This window comes from Typopeltis vanoorti, chromosome 13, assembly GCF_054136105.1.
Source record: "Typopeltis vanoorti isolate ZY-2024b chromosome 13, IOZ_Tvanoo_1.0, whole genome shotgun sequence".
In the NCBI taxonomy this organism is placed as follows: domain Eukaryota; kingdom Metazoa; phylum Arthropoda; class Arachnida; order Uropygi; family Thelyphonidae; genus Typopeltis; species Typopeltis vanoorti.
Genome location: NC_143561.1, coordinates 24,899,860 through 24,925,259, shown reverse-complemented (window position 1 = coordinate 24,925,259; position 25,400 = coordinate 24,899,860). Strand labels below are relative to the sequence as shown.

The 25,400-nt window shown below is 34.0% G+C and overlaps 1 protein-coding gene across 1 annotated transcript in view; it reads left to right on the top strand.

Annotated features, from left to right (window-relative positions):
• Positions 1-2,678, top strand: part of LOC150099994 (uncharacterized protein C3orf38 homolog) — a 34,172-nt gene extending 31,494 nt beyond the window's left edge. The window contains exon 4 of the mRNA XM_090402897.1: positions 1,805-2,678. Coding sequence (XP_090259023.1) covers positions 1,805-2,434 — 630 coding nt within the window. The 3' untranslated portion in view covers positions 2,435-2,678. The remainder of the gene's footprint in view (positions 1-1,804) is intronic.
• Positions 2,679-25,400: the final 22,722 nt, after the last annotated feature.

The following is a 25,400-nucleotide window of genomic DNA, read 5'->3' as shown; positions in this document are numbered from 1 at the left end:
ATGGAAGATTTGGAGTAGGCCTTAATGCAGCAGTAGACAGAAAATAGGTGATTTAAGAAAGAAAGAGGGGAGGTATTGCATATCAATTTGAGATCCGAAAGCAAATTCATTTCCATTGTTTTGCATTTACTGTTTGCTGTTTTTTTTTTTTTTATTAAATATTTTAAATTTAATGTGCTATTCAATTTTTTAAAGGTACTTGCAAATGTTTATTTTAGGTAGTATGGTACACCTTTTAATTTTGAATTATTTGGAAGGTAACAGACATGAACTATGGTTTTGTTATTGGATTGCTGCTGTTTAATTTTTATATTGATGTGGTTCATTGTTTGAGGGAGATAGTTATTTGTTGATGCTACATGGTGAAGAATAATGGTAGAGAATGCCAAAATGGTATTATTGCTGTTAGAGGATTTGGATCGACTGGTGCTAGATATGGTAGTTCAGTGTTTGTTCAATCTCTCCTCTGTGCCAAGTGTGCTATACTTTGTTTCTCAAGGACTCAAAGGATTTGCTTAACTTGAGCTGAGAATGGAGGGAATTGAAATTCGGGGGAAAACATATGTCGCCAAAGTTGTAAAAGTCACTCAAAGAATTGCTGCCATGATGAGAGGAGGACCTTGACAAGTACAGATAAGGAGGGATAGTGCCATTATAAGGCATTCATTACAACACATCTGGATTAGATTACCATGCACAGATCTGGGAGATAAGGAAACACTACAGGCAAGTGCATAAGAATGTTTTGGGTTGTGAGGAGGGAATGGGATTTACAGAGTTATCAAAGTAGTAGTGTGATTGAGAGTAGAAATTGGTGAGATGAGTCTATCAGACATAGAAGATATTATACAGAGTATAGTAGTAGATGATAGGAAAGGCAAGAGTATAGTCTGTTGTGTGTAAAACACAAGAAGTTGTGTTTTACACACAACGGACTTCTACCCATTTACAAATTTTTGCAAAATAGTAAATGGGGGGAATGTATTGCCAGAATGATGAGAGCACTAATGCTAAATTTGTTTAAAGCAAGGTATTAGTGTAGGAATATTATTTTATACTTTCACTTGTGATGGTTGCTAGAAATCACTTAACAGGTTTGTACATATTAAACATAGATGGTGTTTTTTTTTTAAGAGAAGAACTAAAAGTAGAAAGGTTTTTAACTGATGGGATGAAATTTCTTTACCAACCCAGTAATTAGCTTTATTCTTTATCTCTCCATTTGCTCATGTGCTAATAATCAGTCTGAAACTTCACTTTCCATTTGTTATTACCATGTTGCTGTAATGTCAGTGCATGCCTTTTGACATTAAAGCAGCATTGAAAACTTTCATCTATAGAACTTTTATTCTCTCTGAGTTTTATTAGCATAATTTTTGGATTCTTTCACTGTAATTGAGTCTTTTTTTGCCCCCCATTATATACACTTGATAATAGCAAATCTTCAGAGGTCTCAGATAAATTCTGAAAAAAGTTTGTTTTGGAGAAAATCTTTTTAAGATGCATTTTGGAGGATCATATACAATTCCATCTCATTTTCCTTAGTCTGATTTTAGCACTTTAGCAGTTCCTCTTTATCGATTGGAATGGGGGGGTTTGAAAAATATTATATTCGAGTAAATATTTTTATTCTAGAAGAAAGAAAGAGGAATTTGAAGTAATGCTATTACTTCAAATTAATAAACTAATAAATTCTCATTTGATATTTTAAGTTGATGTCTGCTAACATGTTATTATGTAGAATTGTTTCAGCATAGTCTTACCAGCAACTTAATTCATTTTAATAATGATTTTCTTCCCTTAGCCTATTGTATTTGAAGATGAATTGGATGAATCAGAGTCACTGCTTGATGGTATAAAGACTGAGCCTGCTACAGTTACAGCCTTAGATGATGAAATGGAAGAAGAGGAATTATCTCCTGGTGGATCAGTGAATACAGACAATGGGTTAGCTGAAATGGGTCACCAGTTTGTCACATGGTTCTTCCCAATGCTGAATAACTCTGAAAATTTTGGTACACATCATTTTTGGCCTGATTGTAATTTACGTGTAAGAATACTTATGCCTGGAGGTCAAGAATTGAATGATTATTACACTGGAGCTGACAAGGTATCAGGTTGCCTCATTAATTTTATTTGTAATGAAAGAATAATATTTGACCCAAATACCAGTGGCACTGGAGGTATTAAATGTGTTCAAGAACCTCATGGACTGATTAAAGTTACTGTTAGTGGAGTAATTCATAGATTTTCAGATTGTGTAGGATTATTTGATCAAGTGTTTGGGCTAGTGAAAACTCCACAATCAGATGCCTGGAAAATTCAACATATGCAGTTACATATGATATTGAAAAATGAAAAGACTGCTCTTATGGGCAATACAGACTTAAACAGAAATGTGCATTATCAGCTAAGCGCTATACAGACTGCCTGATATGAAAATTTCAAGCTTAGAAATGTGTATATATCTGATTTATCAATTTATACCCCGTGCTATAAAACTGCTTTACTGTTTTCATATGATAAACATTCAGAAATTTTTGTACAGAAATATTAATTATATCTTGCAAAATAGATGATCCTGTAATATAAAATTTAAGACTGCAATATAGTTATATCTCAGTGTCTTGTTTTGCTTGAAATATTAAAAAAAAAATAAATAAATATAATGGCATGGCTATAGGTTTGATTGAAGTCAAAATGAAGCTCTTAATGTAACACACATTACTTATTTCATAACTGCATTTTTCTTGGTCAAACATTTACCGAATACATTAATGTTTACAAGTAATCTGATGGAAACTTTGTTCGCTATATTGACAAATGTGACATTTACATGAGACTTATGGATCTTGTTTCTGCATTGCAACATTCTTTTACCACTGACTAGATATCCTGTTGGAGACAAAGACCACTTATTCACATTGCATGTTGCATTCCATTTACTGCACATCACTGTTTAGTAACTACAAGAGTGGTCTGAAAAGTTCTCGGCCTCGACATGGCAACACTGTTGGCAAGATTTTTTTTTTCTTAGTTGGTACATCTATCATAAGCATCCATGTAAAATTGCAAGTCATTTTATCAAATAGTTTGTTTTATACAGCTGTCTGAAGCAAAAATGTTATCTGTATCCCTTGAAATGGATAAAATCGAGTATCGTGCGGTTATAAAATTCTTAGTAAAAGAAGGTTTAACGCTAAAAGAAATTCATTCGAAGTTCATAAAAGTTTATGGACACTCTTCTTCATTTTCGACAATTAAGAAATTGTCTGCTGAGTTTAAATGTGGCTGTGCCAGCCTTGAAGATGATCCACATAAAGGACGTCCAAAAAGTGTAACAACACCAGAAATCATTGATCAAGTGCACGATATGGTATTGGATGACCGATGAGTCAAAGTGCATGAAATTGCTGAGACTGTAGGCATTTCAAAAGAACGTGTAGGATATATTTTGCATGAAGATATGTGTAGGATATATTTTGCATATGAAAAAAGCTTTGTGCAAGATGGGTGCCGTGCTTGCTCACAGCAGATCAAAAACGCATTCATGTGAAAATCTCTGAACAGTGCTTGGAGCGTTTTAACAAGAATAAAACTGATTTTGTGTGTCGATTTTTTACTATGGATGAGACTTGGATTCACCATTACACACTAGAATTCAAACAGCAGTCAAAACAGTGGACAGAAGCCAGTTGTTCAGCACCAAAGAAGACTAAGTTGATTCCATCAGAAGGAAAGGTCATGGCATCGGTGTTTTGGGATGCTAAAGGCATTTTGTTTATTATCTTGAAAAGAGTAAAATAATAACCGGCGAATATTATTCCGATCTTTTAACCAGACTAGATGAAAAAATTTGTGAGAAAAGATCCGGTTTGCAGAAGAAAAAAAAAAATCATCTTTCATCAGGACAATGCACCTGCCCACAAAAGTGTTTTGGCAATGGGAAAATCTAAGGGATCTGCACTATGAATTGTTGGAACATCCACCCTATTCCCTAGATTTGGATTTCTCTGACTTCTATCTCTTCCCAAAACTAAAACTCTTCCTCGCTGGTCAGCGTTTTTCTTTGAATCAAGAGGTGATTGCAGCTTAGAGTGGTATTTTGTAAATCTTACTGAGAACTACTACAGGGATGGGATAATGATGCTAGGGCATCACTGGAATAAATGTATTAGTCTTAAGGGATATTATGTTAAAAAAATAATTTTGAAATTATAAATTCGTTTTTTCATTGTTACACCGAGAACTTTTCAGACGACCCTTCTTGTATGTCAGAAAACATCACAGTTGCATGACGGAGTGAAAAAACCTGCCAAGGAGGAATGCTGCTCAGTTTGGTGCAAGTAATGTCCATATTCACAGCAATAGTTTTCAAAGTTTCTTCCAAACACATACCGAATGTTCGAAAGGATGTCTTCTTACGAGTGATATTGAGCTTCTGAACGTAAGCAAAAATATGGATTCACATAGGATGTTTTGGAAGAGAATATTTTTTTAGACAGTTCAGAGACTATTTTTTCCACAGGTGAAACAGTAGGTTCATTCGCTTCAAGACCGAAAGGGCGATGTGCAAAATTCACCTGTAGTTATTCTTGTACAATGATGGATAGGATCCATCAGGCTTTTGTTCCTCCTAAGCGTTCTATGCAACCACAACCTAAATATTGTGTTTTGTTCTCCGGAGGTAATTTACCATAACTTGTAAGAATCGATCTTTATTGCCAGACTTCCTATGATTATGGGTCCTATTAATTGTCCTTAAAAGTAAAACATTCTAATAGCTTGTCTCTTGTTTCGACATCTACTACCATGTATCCCTCTTCTCCATAGGGGTAGAAAGAAAATAATGTTTTCAGCTCCAACTATCTCTAAATATTTTTGTGACTTCCCTTGGCTGCTCTTCCCAGGAACATCTATTCTGAGAGGCCTCACTCTAGATGGAATGGGGCTGATGTTTAATTGAACTCTGCATTTGAGTAAAGAGAAGAGAAAGGTTTGTGGGAAGGATAATATTTAAATCCATCGCTTAAGGAATGTCTACAGACGATGCGTTTGTATCAGTGATTACTTAGAAGTTCTTGGCATGGAGTTTCTTACAGGTAAAAGTGGTGAGGAAGGAACCTGGATGGGTTCGTCACTGTCAACTAACCTGATAAACTTTTATCTGGAAGAAAGAACGTTTGCTTTTCACCCAAAACCATCTGTTTAGCTGCAATACATAGATGATATAATTGCAGGATGAAATCACACAGACCCACACTATTCATTTTTTGCAAAAAACAATCTGCATCACCGAATTAAATTAACTTTAGAAAAAGAAACATCAAGAGGAATTTTCTTTCTGCTGATCAAATCGCACAAATTTAGCCTGGCACAACATGGAATTGAAAATGCAAATCATAGGATTCAGTTGAAACCACAGACCTTTTGCACAGATCTATGTATATATAGGAACCACTATTCAATGAAGAACTGAAACGCTAGTTCGTCAATCAAACCTTAATCGTAATGACTGCCTTTCTCAAAATTTTGGGAAATTGTTATACTCAACTGTGTTAAATAGATTATATTTTAACTAATAAACTTAATTTTCATTTTAAGCCCAATAGTTTTTAACTTGACAAACGCTCAACCATATACAGAGAGATTCAAATCTGGCACATGCGCTGTGCTCTTCTATTGTTCAAATTCCTAACTGCTGTTTTTCTCTCACACTGATGATGTCATATATGTAATTGTAAAATATAATTTTCGCATGTGTCGCACCGTGTGATTGTTTAACTGTGGAAACTCAACAGGTCTCGCTATACAAGAAAACATCGTTCGGTATTTTAGGTTTAATGGCCTTTCGCGAAACATAACTTACCTGTATAGAAATAATTAAAATACTGCGATAAAACTGTTAAGCCCAAAAATGTCTCATAATTGTATCGGACAGTTTATTTTTCTCTTTTGTGACATGAAACACCTGAGGTTTGGGACAAAAATTCCACCATCTCCGTATATGAGAAACCATCTAATGCACTTTCATTTGAAAATTCTTTATGAAGATTCTTTGCATCGTAGATTGAGATTTAACCTCTGGCTTTTGCCGTTTATATATATATATATATATATATATATATATATATATATCGAGCCAGTTGAGTATGGGACCACCTGAACCATAAATTTCCCCACCTCGTTTAGTTTATTTCATGTCTTTTTACTGTATTGCATAAATTTATTGCACTTTATAACAACCTTTATTGCCCTAGTAATTTAATAATTTATTAACATTTCATGACACGAATATTTTATGTATTTGGTACTTATGTTTCTTTAAGAGTGAAAAATTCAAATGACCATCGTTACAAAGATAATATTCCTGATATTATCTTTGTAACGATGAATGGTAATACTAAATGCAGCTCATGTCTTTCAGCTCAATTTACAACATTATTCGACTGATTGATTCTGCTCCTTTATTCTCCATCCAAATTATTTGTATTGTGTTTTGTGAGTTCAAGTATCTCCTCATTGGCCTTTTGAGAATAAAAGTAGCACTGAAATTCAGCAGAGAGAGAGAGAGGAAGATAGAAAAATAGAGTGAAATAGTTATTAACTGCCAGGTATTACTAAAACGGCCGTTTGACTTTTCACTCATTAAAGGAAAAGTCCCAAAAAGGAAAAAATGCACTCAAAACCTAACAAGAGAAAAATAAAAAAGAATATTAAAAATACTATAAAGACACCAGTTTACAAAGTCTGAAAGCCCGTAGAACCTAATAAATGGATAAAAACAAGTGAACAAATCGGGGCGATCTGGCCCGATTCCCCCCCCCCCCCTCCCTTTGTTTCTGTGGGCTTTAAGTGCATCTCTAACTGCACTATTCAGTTTGTTGAGAAACTTTTTGTCTTGGGGGTGCCCTGGTATTATGATATATTGATATCTTGCCTTATTTTTTTCCCTGATTAAGTTCATGACATCTTCTGATAGTCATTAAGGCTTAGAAGCAGTGGAATTTGAGGGTTACAAATACAGCTGACTGTAAGAACCTAATAAAAATAATATTGTGGGATCATAAAAGGTGAAAGAATGACTTATGGATTTTATTAAAAAATTTCAGTATCTTTAAAACATTTTAAAATTTTCCATATTAAATATTACTTGCAAATATATTTTTAAATAATTAACTCTTAATTTTTTGAATAAGAGACTTTCTGACAAGAAATTAAATATGATTCTGTTTGTGATATTTAAGATGTGAATTGTAATACCACAAACCTTATACAAGATTTTTTTTTTCGATAATTATATTGGAAGAATTTTTGGAGATTTGCGCCAATTTGAAAAAACTCGCAGACGAACCCCATAGCTTAGAAATATAGATTCCACAAAAATGCCGAGTTATATAAATCGCGTTATGCGAGATTCAGATCACATTGAAAAAGTAGTGTTAGGTTCAAAAATCGTTTTTTTTTTTAAGATTATATAAACAATGACATCCAACAAAAATATTTTTTTATTATTTAATTCAGGTAATTCATGTAAGTTAAGAAAACATAAACTGTGAAGCAAATACATAGTATAAATTTACAAAAAATTATAAATTGTAAACTTCATTGCACATAATACATAAATGTTTTAGGCAAAATAAAAGAAACTATATTTTAATCGTCACCACTCTCTTCAAAACTAACATTTCGTAGATGTTCTTTATTTACGAGTGGCCGGACGTCGTCATCACTTGAAATCTCTTGGACGTCATTTGTATAATTCTCATTGCATACTTTGGCTAGTTTAGTTATCAAGAAGTCAGTAATAAGACTTTGCTTACCACTATGCTGCAATTTTTTATTAAGTTAATATGGAGCTAAACAAATATCCAATTGTCTCGTGAATTTTCTGGAGCCCTCCATTGGGGAAGATCATTATCCATAAAATAACTTTCTTGCCGAGTCCAATCTTTCTGCTAATTTCTTTAAATTGAATTCTTTAACGGATTCATCACAATCAGAATCTTCGGCAGAACTTTCCCCGCCATTTGGTTCGACGTCATCTATTAATTGTATCAGTTCCTCCTCATTTAAATCTATTTCCCCATCAATTAATTCACTATTGAAGAGATTGGAGCACTTATAAAGTTCGCGAAGGTTGAGTCTCATGTGCTGATCGAAACCGAATGTATCTTCAGTCTTGTTCAATTGTTACCTTGGCAGTTTGCAGTGGGTGGGTTTATCCCTATTAACAAACGCGTATATCGCAAAAGCGCTCTAAGTGACCAGTACTATAAAAAGAATGTTTTTTACATAAAAAAAAGCATTACGTATTATGTAACTCACCCAAAAATAAAGTGATCAGCTTGAGATGAACACACTTACGATTTTTAATGCGCTTTCCTGGCAGAAAACGAAGACAATTTTCAACAATAAATATTTTATACGGTAAACAATTGACGTACATTCGTGCTAAAGGGTATTTCCCCTAATATAAATTCGCTACTTATAACTACATGCGATACAGGCAGACGCAAATTTAAAGAAGATAAAAATTATCTTAAAAAATTTGATTTTTAAGATAAAGGGTTACTCCAGTTTGTAGACAAAACTGTTTGTCTACAAGCAGTTTTGTAGACAAACTGGAGAAAGGTTTCATATAAGACAAACCAGACAAACCTGGAGAAAGACAAGCTGCGTTGTATAAGTACCGCGTTCAACAAGGGTTACTATAATTTGTAGACCGCGTTATACGAGGGTTACCTGTATACATAAGTGCATATTAAAATTTATCATAACTTACGCATACAAAACACTTGCAGACTGTACATGGCCATTTGCAGTTGAGAGAAATGTTAACAAACGTAAAGAGATGCGTATTAAATCATAGCTGCATAAAGTTATTAATTAGTTAAATTTAATAAAAGTTAAACTAAAAATTTTGTAACGATTCATTCATTAGTGTATAAGCCGGGCTACAGCGAAGCAATTGTAACGATTGCACTAGGGCAGTCGTTACAATTGCTTAAGTACGTTAAAAAGGGTGGGCAACCTTTTTAAGTGTGCGTGTCAAAATCGACAAATCTTTGATGCAAAATTTTCTCACGTGCCAACCGAAAATTTGGGGAACCTATTGTAATTTGGTGTCTTTTAAGTATTGAGAAAACCTTTTCAAATAATCAAAAATCACAATGGAGCGGTAAAATAAAAGAATCTTGTGTCATTATTGTAAGTCATGTAAGATTGAATGAACATAAAAATTAGTGACGGAAGTTTTGCTTCAAACTCCTCCTACCCTGTTGATAGCGTGCATGGATATTTTTTATTTACCTTTAAGTGTAATTCTAGCTGCCATATACAGTCACACAATTTAAAGACGCAATTTTTAACATCATCAGCAAAAGAGGAAACAATAATACTGATTTTTTTTTTTTTTTTAATAGATCAATCAGACATAAATGTTTTCAAGTTTTTCCAATATATTACAGTACACAATCTCATAATAGTTTTACTTGACTAAAGCGCAATAAAATAAAATAAAAGATATTCTTTTATTAATTATTAATTCCTTACGAATAATACATAAAAATACAGATAAAAATGTTATTTTATCTACAGAATATATTAAATAGAAGTTAAGATAATCTTTACCGTTTTTTCTTAGAAGAAAACATCAAATAAAAACTATAGAAAGAAAAATAGTGGACGTTTTATTTATTTAGCATCAATGAGACCTGCTGCTGCATCAATGATGACGGATAATTTATATCAGGTTTATAATTTGTAACCTTTAGAGATAGAGATATGCATGCGCTCCTAGTTTCATCTGTAAGGCTACTCCTATTACGAGACTTAACAAAGTTCATCATCGAAAACAATAATTCACAAGATGTAGATGCAAAAGGGTTTTTAAACATACAAAAGTTTCTAGAATAGTATTTCAAGTTCTTAGTACCTCGTTTTCCATACTTTTCTCTGTTACTCCCGTCTCCTTTTCAATATTTTCCAAATTAACTCTGAGATCAACAAATTTCTGCCTCCAGATTGAGCAACTTTGAAAATCAATCAACTGCATTTATCCACGAAAACATCTGCAAATTTAATTCATTCAGTTTTACAGTGTCTGGAAACAATGAATTTTGCAGTCTCTTCTAATTCTCTGAACTTAACAAAGCTTAGAGAGAACTGCTCAACAGTTGACACAATTGATGTTTAAGCTTTTTGAAGACACTGGCGTTTTGTCATCCTTTTGGTGCTCATTGATGTAATTCTTTAGGTTTGGAAAATATCTAAATCTCTCACTGTCTACATCCCTATTAAAAACTCCTAATTTCATTTCAAAAGTCTTTATGTCATCAAACATAATATCAAGAGTCTTACCAGAGCCCTGTAGTTTAAGGTTCAAGTCATTTAAATGTTTGCAAAAATCTGAAAAAAAAAAAAATTAATTTACAAACCCACACGCATGTCAGATTGCTTTATAAGATATTTGTTGATTAGTCAAAAAGAGATTTATCTCAATCAGGAATTCAACAAATCATTTCAGAACAAGACCTGGAATTATCGTTTATTGAAAGCATGGGCAGAAATGTAATATTGTAATACTGTTTACATTCACTTCTTGAGGTTCCTTTAGTCCAGTTTTTGCATATAGTCTTCTCATACATGATTGGTAAGGAAGCACAAATCATGCTTCCTTACCGATCATGCTGGGTGCACCATCTGTTGTGACGAATACCACTTTTGAAATATCAGTTTGCCGAATAGATAATTCGTTCATAACTACTTTATACATTTCAACCTCCGTGGTACGTTCAGGTAGTGTTACAAGGTTAATCATCTCTCCGCATACTTCGTCAACCCTACAACATCGTGCTCGATTCAGAGACGAGTGACCCAGAGAGGATCCAGAGACGAGTGACCAAGATGATAGAAGGTCTGTGGAATGAACCTTATGAGAATAGGTTGAAGATTTGTGGGTTGCAGAGATTGGACGATAGGCGAAGGAGGGGTGATATGATTGAGACATTCAAATTACTGAAGGGTTTCTATAAGATTGATCCAGAAGATATTTTTGAAAATATGACTGGTGGTGGGAGGACTAGGGGCCATGCATGGAAGCTGGGCAAGAGTGTGGTTGACAAGGGTGTTAGAGCTAGGTTTTTTACTTGGAGAGTGGTGAATGAGTGGAATAAGCTTCCAGAGTCTGTTGTGGGTGCTACGACCATGAATGAGTTCAAGGCAAGGTATGATAGATACTGTGTCAATGTCGAATAGTTGTTCTTGACATGATGTTTGGGCCTCCCTCGACGAGTCTGTCGACTCCTTGGAGTTGCCCGGAACAATAATAATAATAATAATAATAGCTGATGATGTAATGTCTGTGCTCTCATCAACACAAATAGAAAAGAAGTTACATAAAGCCAAATCTTTTGTTAATTGTTTTGCTGTATTCCTTTCAACTTAAGTATCCTTTCCTTAACTGCTTTTCTACTCACAGACAAATCTTTAATGCGATGAATAATTTTTACCTTTTCTGAAAGATTGTCCAAAAGGAAGGAAAGGAACACATTCTAGCCATGCTTCTTTAATATACTTCCCATCACTGAGTGGTTTTCCATGTTGGGCAATAACTTTTAAAATCTCAAAACTAAGTTGGAACTAGGCCTGCCTGAAATAAATTTCATCCAAGTATCGGATTTTTTTTTTTGTCTTACTTAATTCACGAGAAATTAATTATCTTTACAAGAAAAGTGAGCAAGAATTACAAGTAATTCTTGCTCACTTTTATTGCTTAAGTTTTTATGAACAGTTTCAAAATATCTCTCCACAGAAGAAGTCCTATAAACAACTCATTCAAATCATATAATGCATAATGCTTTATTATCTTTCTTAATCGTACCAAATTTTTCAGCGTAGTATTCTTTAAATTTTCTAATATCCACTTGATTTGAATGTCTACCAGTATGTTTCTTTGCTGGTTGTTGTGGCAATCTGTAAAGAGCAGGAAACAAATAAAAAAAAATATAATAATGGTATGTTTATATATTTAGCATAAATGTGAATAGAAAAAAAGAAAGGAAGTCAAGAAGGGAATAACGCAAAAAGGAAAAAAAGTAAATTACAAATGACTGACCAAAGTTGTGCAATCACAAGGTAATAAGCTACGTAATACGCTAACGCCTTTTATTTCCTTATAGGGAGTAAGCGAGGTCTTTAAACCCTATGTAGCTTTTGGAGACTGAGTGGGCAGTTCAATCTCCATCGGTAGCCAATCAGAGATAACTGGCCCATGTCTATTACTAATTATAGGCAGCCATCGATGAAGAGGCTGGCAAACATGTGCTGCCGTTTCTTGGTACCTCGCTCTAACAGGATATGTTACTATCTGAAATAATGTTGGGCTCTACGGTCGATTTTTTTGAGCTTATGGGATGAAAAACCTGAGTTTCCGGGAGAAAAAACCCGTTTACTCGTGACAGAAATCGACTAACTCAGGAACCAGTAGAAAAAAGGCTCAGAAAAAGTTCCTCCGGTCTGTGACTAGACTCGAACCTAAGTCCAACTTCGAGCGGCCAGGCGCAAAGGATGCAAGCGCCACTTCCACTGAGTATATTTTATTAAAACGATAACAAGTAAATATATAGCAGTAAAATATTTGCATCATAAATAGATATATACATACAGATTACATTCAGGTTTAACTCTTAATACCTTTGTACTACTGTTATCAGACCAATAACAAATAAATACATAGTAGTAAAAATAAACACATCATAAGTAGATATATATACATCATATATTTACATTTGTTTTAACTTTGTTAGGGATACTGTATTACTATTTGTTACAAGTATTTCATTTTGTGAATTTACTTCTCATAGTCTTTAACATGGATCAGTTACATGACATTTCAATTAGATTCAGGTTTAACTCTTAATACTTTTGTATTACTGTTATTATACAAATAAAAATAAATACACAGCAGTGAAATAGATACATCATTGATAGATATTTTCATCATATGTTTGCATATGCTTTAACTTCCTTAAGGGTATTACCATTTGTTACGAGTAATTCATTTTGTGAAATTAATTCTCATAGCCTTTAACAGTGAACAGTTACATGACATTACATTATTAGTTACATTCAGCTTTTAAATCTCAATACTTTTGTATTACTGTTATTAACAATTTTAATTGTTAGCTATTTTACCACACCATTATTTGATTACATATTTCGAGTCCTTAAAGTTCACTTAGCATTCCTGATAATTGATGCCCTGGCCCTCTCCCACACACCAGAAGAAAGACCACACACACACACACACATATATATATATATATATATATATATACACATATGGTCACTTTGTTATGATAATTATGATTGTTTGTACTCTGCTTAACTTTTTCTCATTTAGCCAAATATCAGATTTTCATTAGTATTAATTTTATTAAGTCTTTATAAGTAATCTCGGTTTTTAAGTCATTAAATCTATTTTTAAATATATATATATATATATATATATATATATATATATATATATATATATATATATATATATATATATATATACATACACAATTATGAATGTTCTTCCTGTTCGGTTATCTGAAGGGTAGCATGATGCAAGTGAATTCCCAAGGACTCCCATTCCTCTGTGTTCATCCTTTTCAATTGGATAGAATTCCTCATGACATCTTGCCAGTATCTATCGAATTTTGTTTCGATGTTTTCACCGCCTGTTCTGTCATACATATGGTCACACTTGTATGTCCAGATAGTATACATTGTTATGATAATTATGATCGTTTGTACTCTGCTTAACTTTTTCTCATTTAGCCAAATATCAGATTTTCATTAATTATTTCATTCTCTGGCATCCATTGTTTCTCAAGACTCCAGATGTCTTCTGCTTTTTTACAATAAATCATCAGTGATAAAGTGTTTCTGGCTCTTTACAGAATTGACAGGTTACAAGACTATCCAGTGGTATTCCTTTTGTTACAACCCACATTTTGGCTGGCAATGCATGATGAACTTTAAAGAAAAAGGTTTTGTAGAACGGATTTATTGGAAAACGAAATATATTGTTTAACACTGAAATTAGTTTGATCTCCCCCTCGTTTTTGTTCTCGATGCTGACGTATTGGAAAAATGGTTCTACTTAGCTTTGCATTTATTGCTCTTGTTTTCGTTTATAGTAATTTCTCAATGCCAAAATTTTTTTCTATAAACCGGTATCCTTCAGCCATTTCGGTGAACATTCTCGGTGGTCTCTTTTTGATCGAAGAAAGATAGCTGATGACCTTGTCAGGGAGGCACTTTTGTAGAAAAGCAATTGCATATCTATCCATGGTATGATTTATTATGTGCTTTTACTGCAGTTATGGCTCTGATAATCAAGGTCTCTAGGTGTATGTTAACTAGGCCGAGACCGGCGCATTGGTTCATATTGTGAACCCCATATGTATGTTGCAAAGAGCCTATGAATTTTATCCGCCCACTGTCCATGGTATGGAATGTTATGTATTTTGTACCACAATCTGGAGGCTAAGTACATATTGCAAATCCTAGCTTTGCCTCTCACGGAAAGTTGTCTATTTCGCATATTAATAATTTTTTAAATATGGCTTCATACAACTCTTTCCACTGATCTACATATGTGTCTATACCTCCAAATTTTATTCCTAATACCGGCAAAAGTAGTTTTTTCTCAACATTCCAGCCGGTATTTTTGGTTCCTTTTTCCAGTCGCCAACCACCAAACAGCAAGACTTCGCCACGTTCACCCTAAGGGCTGACGCCTTTGCAAAGGAGTCCAATATTTTTATTTTTTCCTCCATGGATTTTTCATTTTCTAGTGTGAGTGTTATGTCGTCTGCATAAGCTATCAATTTTTCTTCGCTCTTTCTCCATGAATATTTGTTCCTTGAATTTGTTTATTTGTGTTTATTGCTGTGATTAATGGTTCGATTGCTAATACAAAGAGGGCCATAGAGAGAGGGTTCCCTTGTCGTACGGAACAATTGATTTGGACAGGTGCGGAAAGTTTTTTTATTTCTGATTATACGACTTTGTGCATTTTCATAAAATATTTTTAACCAGTTCCTAAAGTTTGCTGCAAATCCTAATACTTCTGCTACTTCAAAGATGTATTCATGACTCACTATGTCAAAAGCTCTTTCGATGTCTAAACCTAGTAATGCACATGGTCTGTTGGTCAATTGATAATATTCGTATATACATCTAAGATGTATTATGGTATCTGTAAGATTTCTTCCTTTAACTGGGCATGCTTGATTAGACGATACAAGTTTCTGTAGACATCTCTGTATTGTTTGTGAATATTTTTGAGATTATTTTATAGTCAGTGTTTAACAATGTTATACCTCTCCATTTTTTTATATCCTTCAGTTTTTCTGGATCGCAAACTTTTGGTATTAATGGGATGTATCCACCGTTGAAGTTTTCTGGTTTTGCCTGTGTTTCTAACATTTGTTTAATCATCTTCATAAACAAGTTTTCAAACTTTTGAAAGTATCTTTTGTAGAATTCGCCAGTTAAACCATCTACTCCGGGAGATTTTCCTTTCGGGAGATGCTTTATTGTATTTTTGCATTTCGATATTATAATGGGGGCATCACTCTCTTCAGCCTCCATTCGAGTTGTCTTGGGTAGAATTGACATGAATTTATTTCGTTCAATGGTATCACTCTCTTTTCCTGTGAATACAGCTGTAAGGTGTTTGTAGGAAACCCTCATAATGCCCCTCATAATTTCCTCTTCATAATGCAGAGAATTTATCCTCCTTCTTTCGTTGCTGTCTCTTTCGAATATCCAAGCAGTGGATGTTTAGCCTTCATCATTTTCTACAGCTTTGAAACGCGCTCGTAACCACGCACCTTCTATTTCCTTGTATTGTAATTCTTTTATTTTCTTTTTTAATTGATTTATTTCTGCTTTTACTTGTCTGTTTGTTCTGTTTGAGTAGTATAAGCTGGATAACTTTTTAATTTTAATATTTCCTACCCACTGATTGCGTTATCATATTTTGCAGCTTCTACTATTATATTTTTACTTCCGTATTAAATTCACTTTCTTCTGTTAGCTTTTCATTGAATTGACATAATGGAAAGTTCCGATTAATAAATGTTTTTAGTTTTTCTTTTTGAGAATACTGAAGTCTAGCCTATACCTTGTGGTGATCACTGAATACAACTGGAGTATTCTTAACGCTCTTTACAGTTATTCCTCGATGGATTGGAGTGTAAATTCTGTCTATTCTAGATGCATTACCCGGAGCGAAGTGGGTGAATTCTTTTTTCATCGGATATAAAAACCTGAAACCATCAATAAGACCACAATCCTTAAAGATGTCAGTGTATTCCTTCTGTGGCACTTCAGATATTTTTTCTTGGTCTTTTAACTTATTTTCTATAAAATTCATCTCCCCTGCAACTATGGCAATGTTTTTTTTGCAATAGATGATGTTTCATTTGTTTCCAAAATGTTTTTTTTTTTCCTGCAGGTTTTGTTGGTCCATTTACATTAATTAATGTGCATACTTTGTTTTCTATTACTACATCTGTTTCTAAAACTTTATGCCTTATGAGTATACCTCATGAGAAAGTAGCTGAATGTCTGGGTTGCATTTTATTAGCGTTATCAGTCCACCACTATTACTATTATTTGCAGATTCGTAGATTAAGATATAATGGGCAGTTATTTGTTTTCAAAATTTTGAATGGGTTCTATAGAGCAAATTTTCGTTTCTTGTAGCATTATAATATCCGGAAAGGATTTAAATGTTTGGTTTGCTAATACATTTTCAGTATCCTTATGATTTAGACCATTAAAATTTAGGCTCATCACTTTCATGCTGTGTGTTGTTTATATTATTATTTGTACAGATTTCATTTTTCTTATTTACTTTTTTATTTCCTGTCCTTATGATATTTGGAGTGACTTTTATTTTCATCCTTCTCTGTTTTGGGTTACTATAGCCACTCGTTTCTAGTGGGAATATATTTTTTACTTCTCTTTCCATTTTAATGTTACCAGTGGTTTCCGGAACACCCTTTGTTTCTTCATTTTTCTCAATTTGACTTATTTCCATTTCCTGTTCAGATTCTGTCTCCACAGTAGTTATACATTTTGCGTTTTGTTTTTTAATACTTTCGTCTTTTTTTCCAATTTTCTCAATCGCTTGCTCAGATTCTATTTCCGTATATTTTATAGTTTGTTTTTTAATGCTTTCTTCATTTTTCATGGTTGTTTCAGGTTCTTTTGCGGCATCATCTTTCGGTATACCTGGATACCTTTTATCATCTTCTGCTTCAGTTTTCTCTTCATTTTTCCCAGTAGTTTCTGTCACAGGATGAGTATTTGTCTGAATACCTTCCTGTATCATTGCTTTCTTATCCTGAATCCTTTAATCTTGTGTTTGTAGATTTATTGCTGTTTCATTATCTTGCACGTCATCTTTCAGTTCTTCTATTTTATTCATTTCCTGATCATCCATTCATTTCCTCCTTAAAATCGACGCATATGTGCTTCCTGTACAATTATCAGCACTATGTCCGATGCGAAAGCAATTCTTGCATTTTCCACACATTGCCTTCTCAGATGACCTGTTTCCTTACACCTATAGCACGACGGGGTCTTCCTGGAATCACCACAATTCCGGTTATCTTCTTTACCCGGATAACATACGGAATTTCCTCAATTTTCACTCCTTCGTTTAAATTCCACTTTCTTTTTATTGCTGAGAACATGTGATCAATCATCATTTTTAATCGTAGCGATATTGTCTATAAACTCTATTTTACCATATTTTTCAAAATATAATACAACCAATTTGTTTGGCACAAGCGGTGGCATCCAGTGCACGAGAATTTCTACTTTCCTGGGAGAATTTATGTTAATAATTTCGCACGTTTCGTTTCTCACTTTAATGTTGCCCATATTCGTAAACCATTCCTTAAACGCTATTTTTTTAAAGGATAGAAGGAAGCCATAATTGTACATCAATTGGCCAAGGTGCCATACGTCAGTTCCTTTTACTTCCTTTTCCAAGTCCTTTATTATATCTTCCTCTGTATAAAGATCAAACTTAAGGTCACATTTGAAGATAACTGTCTTTGACCAGTCCATGTCCGAGGGTAGGTTTAATGACTTTAAAAAGTCTAAATTACTAATTGCAGAATTTACCGACTTCGATCCACTAACCGGAAATAAATTCTCTTCGCCATTACTCTTGGTTGACTTAGCCGGTTTAACATTATTATTTTCCATTTTCGTGTTTTCTGAATTTAACGATAAAATGAGATTCAAGGTTACTTACTTTACTTGTTAACTGACCTTCGCTGTTAATTGCGAATGAATCAGTGACGAACTTGCATCGCCACCGATCAGCTTTAATGGCGAGGGATGTGCCATGACATTACACATTTAAAATCGCAGAGCGCGGCGTGCCACTTCCACTGAGCTACACAGACTCTTACTACAATAATTTAACATAATATTATCAACTAAAATACGAAAAATACATATCTTTTAGGAGAACTAAATCCACACTGCACTCACTGCCACTTCCACTGAGCTACACAAGCCTTAGAACCACTAGACCCATAGATTAGTATACACCTACCAAGTTTAAGCAAACCAAAAATTAGTACAATTATAAGTCTACCTACACACGTGCAAATGAAAGAGAAGGGTACGCATTCCATCTAATTACGTGCAGATAGCATTCGTAATCCTGAATATTGATAATACATTTCACATAGCTTTAACAATAATTTATGTTTATGGGAACGTAAAGAAAATATGCATTTCTATCTGATAAACTAAATATATTAATTGACCATAAATACATCAATATTTTAATGACTTACGATTTAATTTAATTCAAATCCACATATATACACACTTTAAAAAAAACTGAAAAATTTTTCACAAAACAAGAAAAAATATATAAAATGATGATAAAGGAGTCACACTACGTCTGGCTGCGCGAATGATGCAACAACTGAATGGGACAAAACTTATAGGTCAGTATATCGTGGAGATAGATAGATAGCTTGGAAATAGGATGTTTATTTCATTTTCTTGTTACTTATGACTACTAAAACAGATGATAATGTTTGTTTCTTTATTGCATTTTTATTTGGTATCGCTCTACTTAATAAAATTGTATTCTCTTAAGTTAAAATATACAGCTCAGGAAAGATGTTAGATATGTATTTATTTATTGAATTATTTTTTTAAGGTGAGCCCTGGGTTGCTTGCCGGAAAAAAAGTCGTTGGCGTGCCACGTTTGGCACGCATGCCAAGGGTTCCCCCACCCCTGGTCTACTGTATGAGTTAACATTTCTTGTAATATTTTACAAGTAACAAAAATACAACATGGGAAACAAAAGAAAAAATACTTTTTTTATGATAAATAACATAATGAACTTAAATCAGTTTTAGGAATTAGAGTAAGTTTAGCCATTCTACAATTTAAAGAAAAAAAAATTAATTTCTGTTCACATTTTTTGACCTGTTGCAATTGACGGATTCTTTTGCTATTATGATTATCTAAAACTGAATAAATGAGTGCAAGTTTCGAAGTGTAATAGTAGTAGAACAAAGTCAGGTTGCAAAAAATTGCAAAAATCACGTGTCAAGACAATGGTCTTTTTTTTTCTGTTTTTTTTTTTTTTTTTCGATGGTGCTGGAATTATTGTATTGTGTGGAGTTGGAGGGAGATTGTTTTGAATCTGCATAAACTGATAATTCCAAATATAGTTTTTTGTTTTGATATAATAATTGTTGTCTCATTACTTAGCGGGCACACTGTTTATGATTAGGAAATGTATAGTTTGCATCAGAACCTGCAGTATCATTAACGGGTTGGGATTTCATGATGCGTTTGCTTAAATTATCACTAATCAGAATAAACTTATGTTGAAGAAATATAATAGTCCTAGTCTCGATCATTTTGCACAAGTTGATGTTTTGATGTTTTTGTTTTGATGTTTTTCGTTATACGAACAATATCTACAAAAGTTTTATTTGATTTTAGATTTCCTTCCCGTTTATAAGGTTTTAAATGAAACCTTATAAACCAAAAGTTGGAGATTGGGAAGGGTCGGTGTATTTCTCCAAGTAGTTCGGTTATTTGAATAAAAACTGCATCTACACCCCGTGTCCAAAAAGAAACCGAACTTTTCGAAAATAGAAGAAACTAGCGGCGCCACCTGTTATCGAAAGCGAAAACCTTCATTAGTGTTGTGTGACTTGTGTCAACTGTTTATGACATTTGTTTCATTAAAAGCCGAGTTATAGTGCCAAGAGTGACAGTGTGTGTTTTGACGAACGGTCGGAAAATGAGTTTCAAACAAATGAGAGCTGCGATTGACTTTTGTATTAAACTTGGTAAACGTTTTATCGAAACGCATCAAATGCTTCAAAAAGCATATGGTGATGATGAATGCTTATCCCGTACTCAAGTTTACGAGTGTGGTTTAAGTGATTTCAAAGTGGTCGTGAGACGCTTGAGGACAACAAAAAGCCAGGCAGGCCAAAAACTGGACTGAGCGAAGTTAACATCCAAAAAGTGCGCGATTTCATCAAAGAAAACCCAAAATCGTCAGTGAGATTGATTGTAGATGACTTGGGGATTCCAAAATCAACTGTGCACAACATTTTGAGCGAGAGTTTGGGCTTTCGTAAATTGAATTCGAAGGCACACAAGTCATTTGTTCCACGCAAGTTGACCGACGACCAAAAAATGTATCGAATTGAACATTGCAAGGACCTCATTAAAACCGCTCGTAAGGACTAAAACATCCTTGAAACGATCGTTACTGGTGACGAAACGTGGTGTTTTGAATATGAGTTCAGAGTGCTAAGTGGAGACCACCAGAAGAAGGGGCATCCGAAAAAAAGTCGCTTGGAGAAGTCAAAAGTAAAGACAATGCTGATTTGTTTCTACGATTCCAAGGGCATTATCCACAAAGAATTCGTTCCACCTGGCCAAACGATCAATCGTGAGTTTTATCTCGAAGTTTTGAAGCGATTGGTAACGAGAATTCGTCTCGTACGGCATGAATATCCTGACGACCGACCGTTCGTCAAAACACGCTGTCACTCTTGGCACTATAACTCGGCTTCTAATGAAACGAATGTCATAAACAGTTGACACAACACTAATGAAAGTTGCCGCTTTCGACAAAAAGAAAAAGATACAACAGGTGGCGCCAATAGTCTCTTCTATTTTCGAAAAGTTCGGTTTCTTTTTGGACACAGGGTGTATAATTGGCTGGATGTGGCACACTGCAATTTGCGCATTTGGAGGGCTTTACAGTTTTGGGCTTTACACTGGCGTTGATGAATGATTTTCACCACATTTCTCACATCTGTAGCCACCCTGCACAAGTTCTGGGCATGAAAAAAATCTGTGATATCTGTGACCTTGTCCAGTTGATACTCTCTCGATGGATTTCAGGGTTGATTTTGTGTTCACAAATTGATGTGGTATCATAAAACGTTTTTGGTTTTTATTTATCTCTAACTAATACGAGACCGGTTTTTTTTTCTTCTCTGATCTATTACATCAAACTAACTTGAATAGGATTTAGTCCATACATAATAAGATCTTCAGTTACCTCTTCAGTAGTAATTCCCCTAGTAACACCTCTGAGAACAACCTTTGGTCGGGAGACTAACAAATTAACGTATTCATTATCTGTACAGACTTCTTCACCTTCACTATTTGATGTCAAGAAATAAATGTTCAGATATCCTGGTCATTCATTTTCCACCCCTTTTACCAGTTTGTTGAAAAGAGCGAACGCCTGTTTGCGATCTATTTTTTGGGCTGGATCTTTCGTCTCTTCATTTACCATAATTATACAATTAAGTGAAATCATTACCTGTTTTATACTGCTAGTGATAGTTCAACAAAACAAAATAAAAGATCAGATGTCGCAGAGTATCCGTAAAGTTCCGAATATGTATAACATTAATTTAAATTAACACTATATCAGATCACAAAAGCATACCGCCATCTTCGTCGTTCTCCATTACTGTCTGTATACCAAAAATCACTGACGTGACTATGGCCGTTCCTCGTATATAGTGGAATCCAATTACCACAACTCTACTGGGTGAAGCAAAACGCTTTTCATATTCCCCTTTATCTCAGTCGTGGTGGTAAAAATAGTTTGTGAGCTTTAAGCTGTCCTTTGAGGGCTGTGGGATTAAATATACTCAGTGGATTGTAGAATTGCCTTAGTCTATTGTGCTCGCGGTGATCAAATTCACCGCTGAATTTGAAATAAAAGAAAAAAATAGAGAGTGAATTAAAGAAGAGATATGCGGAATATTGGTATCACGTGAATCTGATTATTTATGATGAACCATCTAGTATATCATCCATAATCATTTGTATTGTACTCGTTGTAGTCTCAGTAAGTTAGATTTGGAAGTATAGCTCCAAGCTGGCGAGGCATAAGCAATTATGTAAGGTATCACTATCTGATAAAGTAATAGTTTGTTTCTTTTATTTAGTTTGCTACGACTGTCAATCATGGACAAAGTTGGGCAATAGCTTTGAATACTTTCGTGCAGATGAGTTTGATGTGACTGTTGAATCGTAGTCTTTTATTTAATTAGACCCCAAGATATTTACTTTCTGTTTATCATGGGATTTTGACATTAAAGAGTTGAATATCTCCTTTTGGGGATGATAGCCTTCTGGTGAAGAGTATGGCTGTGCTCGTTTGAGAATTTATTTGAAGCCTCCAATCAAATAACCATTTTTTCCAGCTTACAGATATTATCTTGGAGTTTCTTGGTTACAAGGAAAGGACGCAGAGATCTTGTTAATATTACAGTATCGTCTGGGTAGAGATGTGATGGTCTTCATAGGATTTTGTGGGATACCTGCCATGTAGATTGAGAATAGAAGCATAGCCAGTAAGAAGTCTTGTGAACTTCAACTAAACTTTTTCGTTTGGTAGAGATTATTTCACTGATCTTCACTTGCATTGTTATATCACTTAGGTATGATTAATTAGATGTCTTAAATTTATTAGTATATTTGCTTTGATGAGTTTGTAAAGAAGACCTTGGTACCAGATTTCATCAAAAGCCTTTGTAATGTCTAGGAATGCAGCACCAGTGTGCTGTTTCCAGTTGTATCCTGTAGTAATATTCAACAAGTCGATGGATCTGCTGAACTGTACTGTGGCCTTGTCGGAAACTGAATTCTTCATTTGGAATGATGTTTAATTTATCTTTTGATTCTTGAGGTCTGGATAGGATGATTGTTTTCAGCAGTTTATCCTAGATCGGATAGTAAGATGAGTCGGTAGTTTTGAGGAAATTGCAGGTCTTTACTAGCTTTATGTAGCGGAACAATATCGGCAATATAGTATTGCGTTTATGATGTTGACAAGCTGCAATACAGCTTTGCCTGGGAGCAGTTTGATGATTTTGTTCGTGATGCTATCTGGTTCTGGTGCATTTTAGTTGTTGACATATTTGTTGATGTTAATTAATTCTGCTAGAGAAGTAGGGTTAATCAGCTCTGAGGGTTTGACATGTTCGTGAACCTTGTAGACGAAATTGATATTTATAGTTTCATATGCTTTTCCAGATTGCTTTCAAGAGCTTCGGCTTTCTCTGCGTCTGTATATACAACACCGTGCTTGGCCTGTATAGGGAGAGTGTTCAAATATTGTACGGAGAGTGTTCAAATTGAGTGATCTTCAGGACTAAGAGGGTAACTCATTTTCCCATTGTTGATTTCTCTGGTTTCTGAGAGCTTCTCTAACTAGATTGATCAATTTGTTAAGCGGTTTCGACTTTGTGGAGGGCGTATGTTTGTGATATCTTTTCCTGGCTTTGTTCTTATTTCTGATTAAATTCAAAAGGTCGTCCGCTACACAGTTGGGCTACAAGACTACAACTACAAGTAGTTGTAATCTTGGTGACTGCTAATTCTTTGCTAATTTGATTTCTGAGCTTGGTTATTGCATCGTCTATTCCTTCCTTGTTTTGTATGGTGGGTACTGTACGAATGTGTCGGGGATTACTTTGGATAATTTTTCTGAAGTTATGAAGGAATGGAGGCGGGGGGGGATTGTTCCTTACTGCCTAATTTAACTAAGATAGGGTTGTGATCTGATGACACCTCATTAATCGTTTGCAGCTGATACTGATATCTGATATTTCGTAGGACATCAATATCTGTAACATCTGGATTGACAAAAAGACCATGATGAGTAGGTTCTGAGGGACCAGCTACTGCAACATTTGGGTTTCGAAATTTCCTAAATTTTATAAGCAATTTCTAATTTCATGTAGTTTCATATTTATTTCCGTTATTTTTTATTGTTCTAGACTTATCCATATTACCAATTCCCAATGAAAAAAAATTACTTTATTATAATTTCTGAAAAAAATTGATAAGAAGTGCATATATTCCAGTATTGTAATTGTTGATAACGTTGTTGACCGTAAAAAGTATCGGTTAATTAGATTGCCATAATAGTTAAAACAAGTGAATGTGTAGTTAGTTAAAATAAGTGAATAATATATATATATATATATATGGCCTTAGAAATCATCGCTGAATCCCTTAAAAGGACGTCCTGGTTTTCCTATCCCTAATGGTTTGTAACTTAAGGCTTGTTTTGGTAATCTTTCTGTTTTCATTCTTTCAACGTGTTCCATCCATTTATGTTTATATTTTTTAATTTTTTCTATTACTGGTTCTTGGTTTAATTCTTTCATAATATCTTCGTTTCTTTTGTGATCAAATATTGTATACTTTGCAGTTTTTCTCATAAACTTCATTTCTGCTGTTGTTAATCTTTGTTTGTTTTTTCTTTCTTGTTTTATTGTCCAGATTTCGCTTCCATACATTAAGACCGGTAGGGCTAATGTATTGTATACTTTTAGCCTGGTTTGTTGAACTAGGTTTGGTTTAAATATAGAGTTAATTACACCTGTTATTTTTAAATATTTTGCAATTTTTACGTTTATATCTTTTTCATTGTCATATGTGATCATACATCCTAGGTAGTTAAATGAATTCACCTGTTCTAAGATCTTGTTATCTAATACTATTTTAGTTCTTGCTGGATCTTGTTCTTTAAAGGCCATAGTTTTTGATTTTTCCGCTGATATTATCATACTATAATCTTTGGATATCTCATTTAGATTTAAAATAGCTTTCTGTAAGTTATCTTCAGAATTTGTAATTATTATTTGGTCGTCTGCAAAGAGGAGAGTGTTTAAGTTAACTGTAGGCGAAAGTTTAATTCCTTGATGTAAATTTTTACTCCATTTTATTATTATTTCATTTAAGTAGATATTAAAAAGAGTTGCTGAGAGGGGACATCCCTGTCGGACCCCTT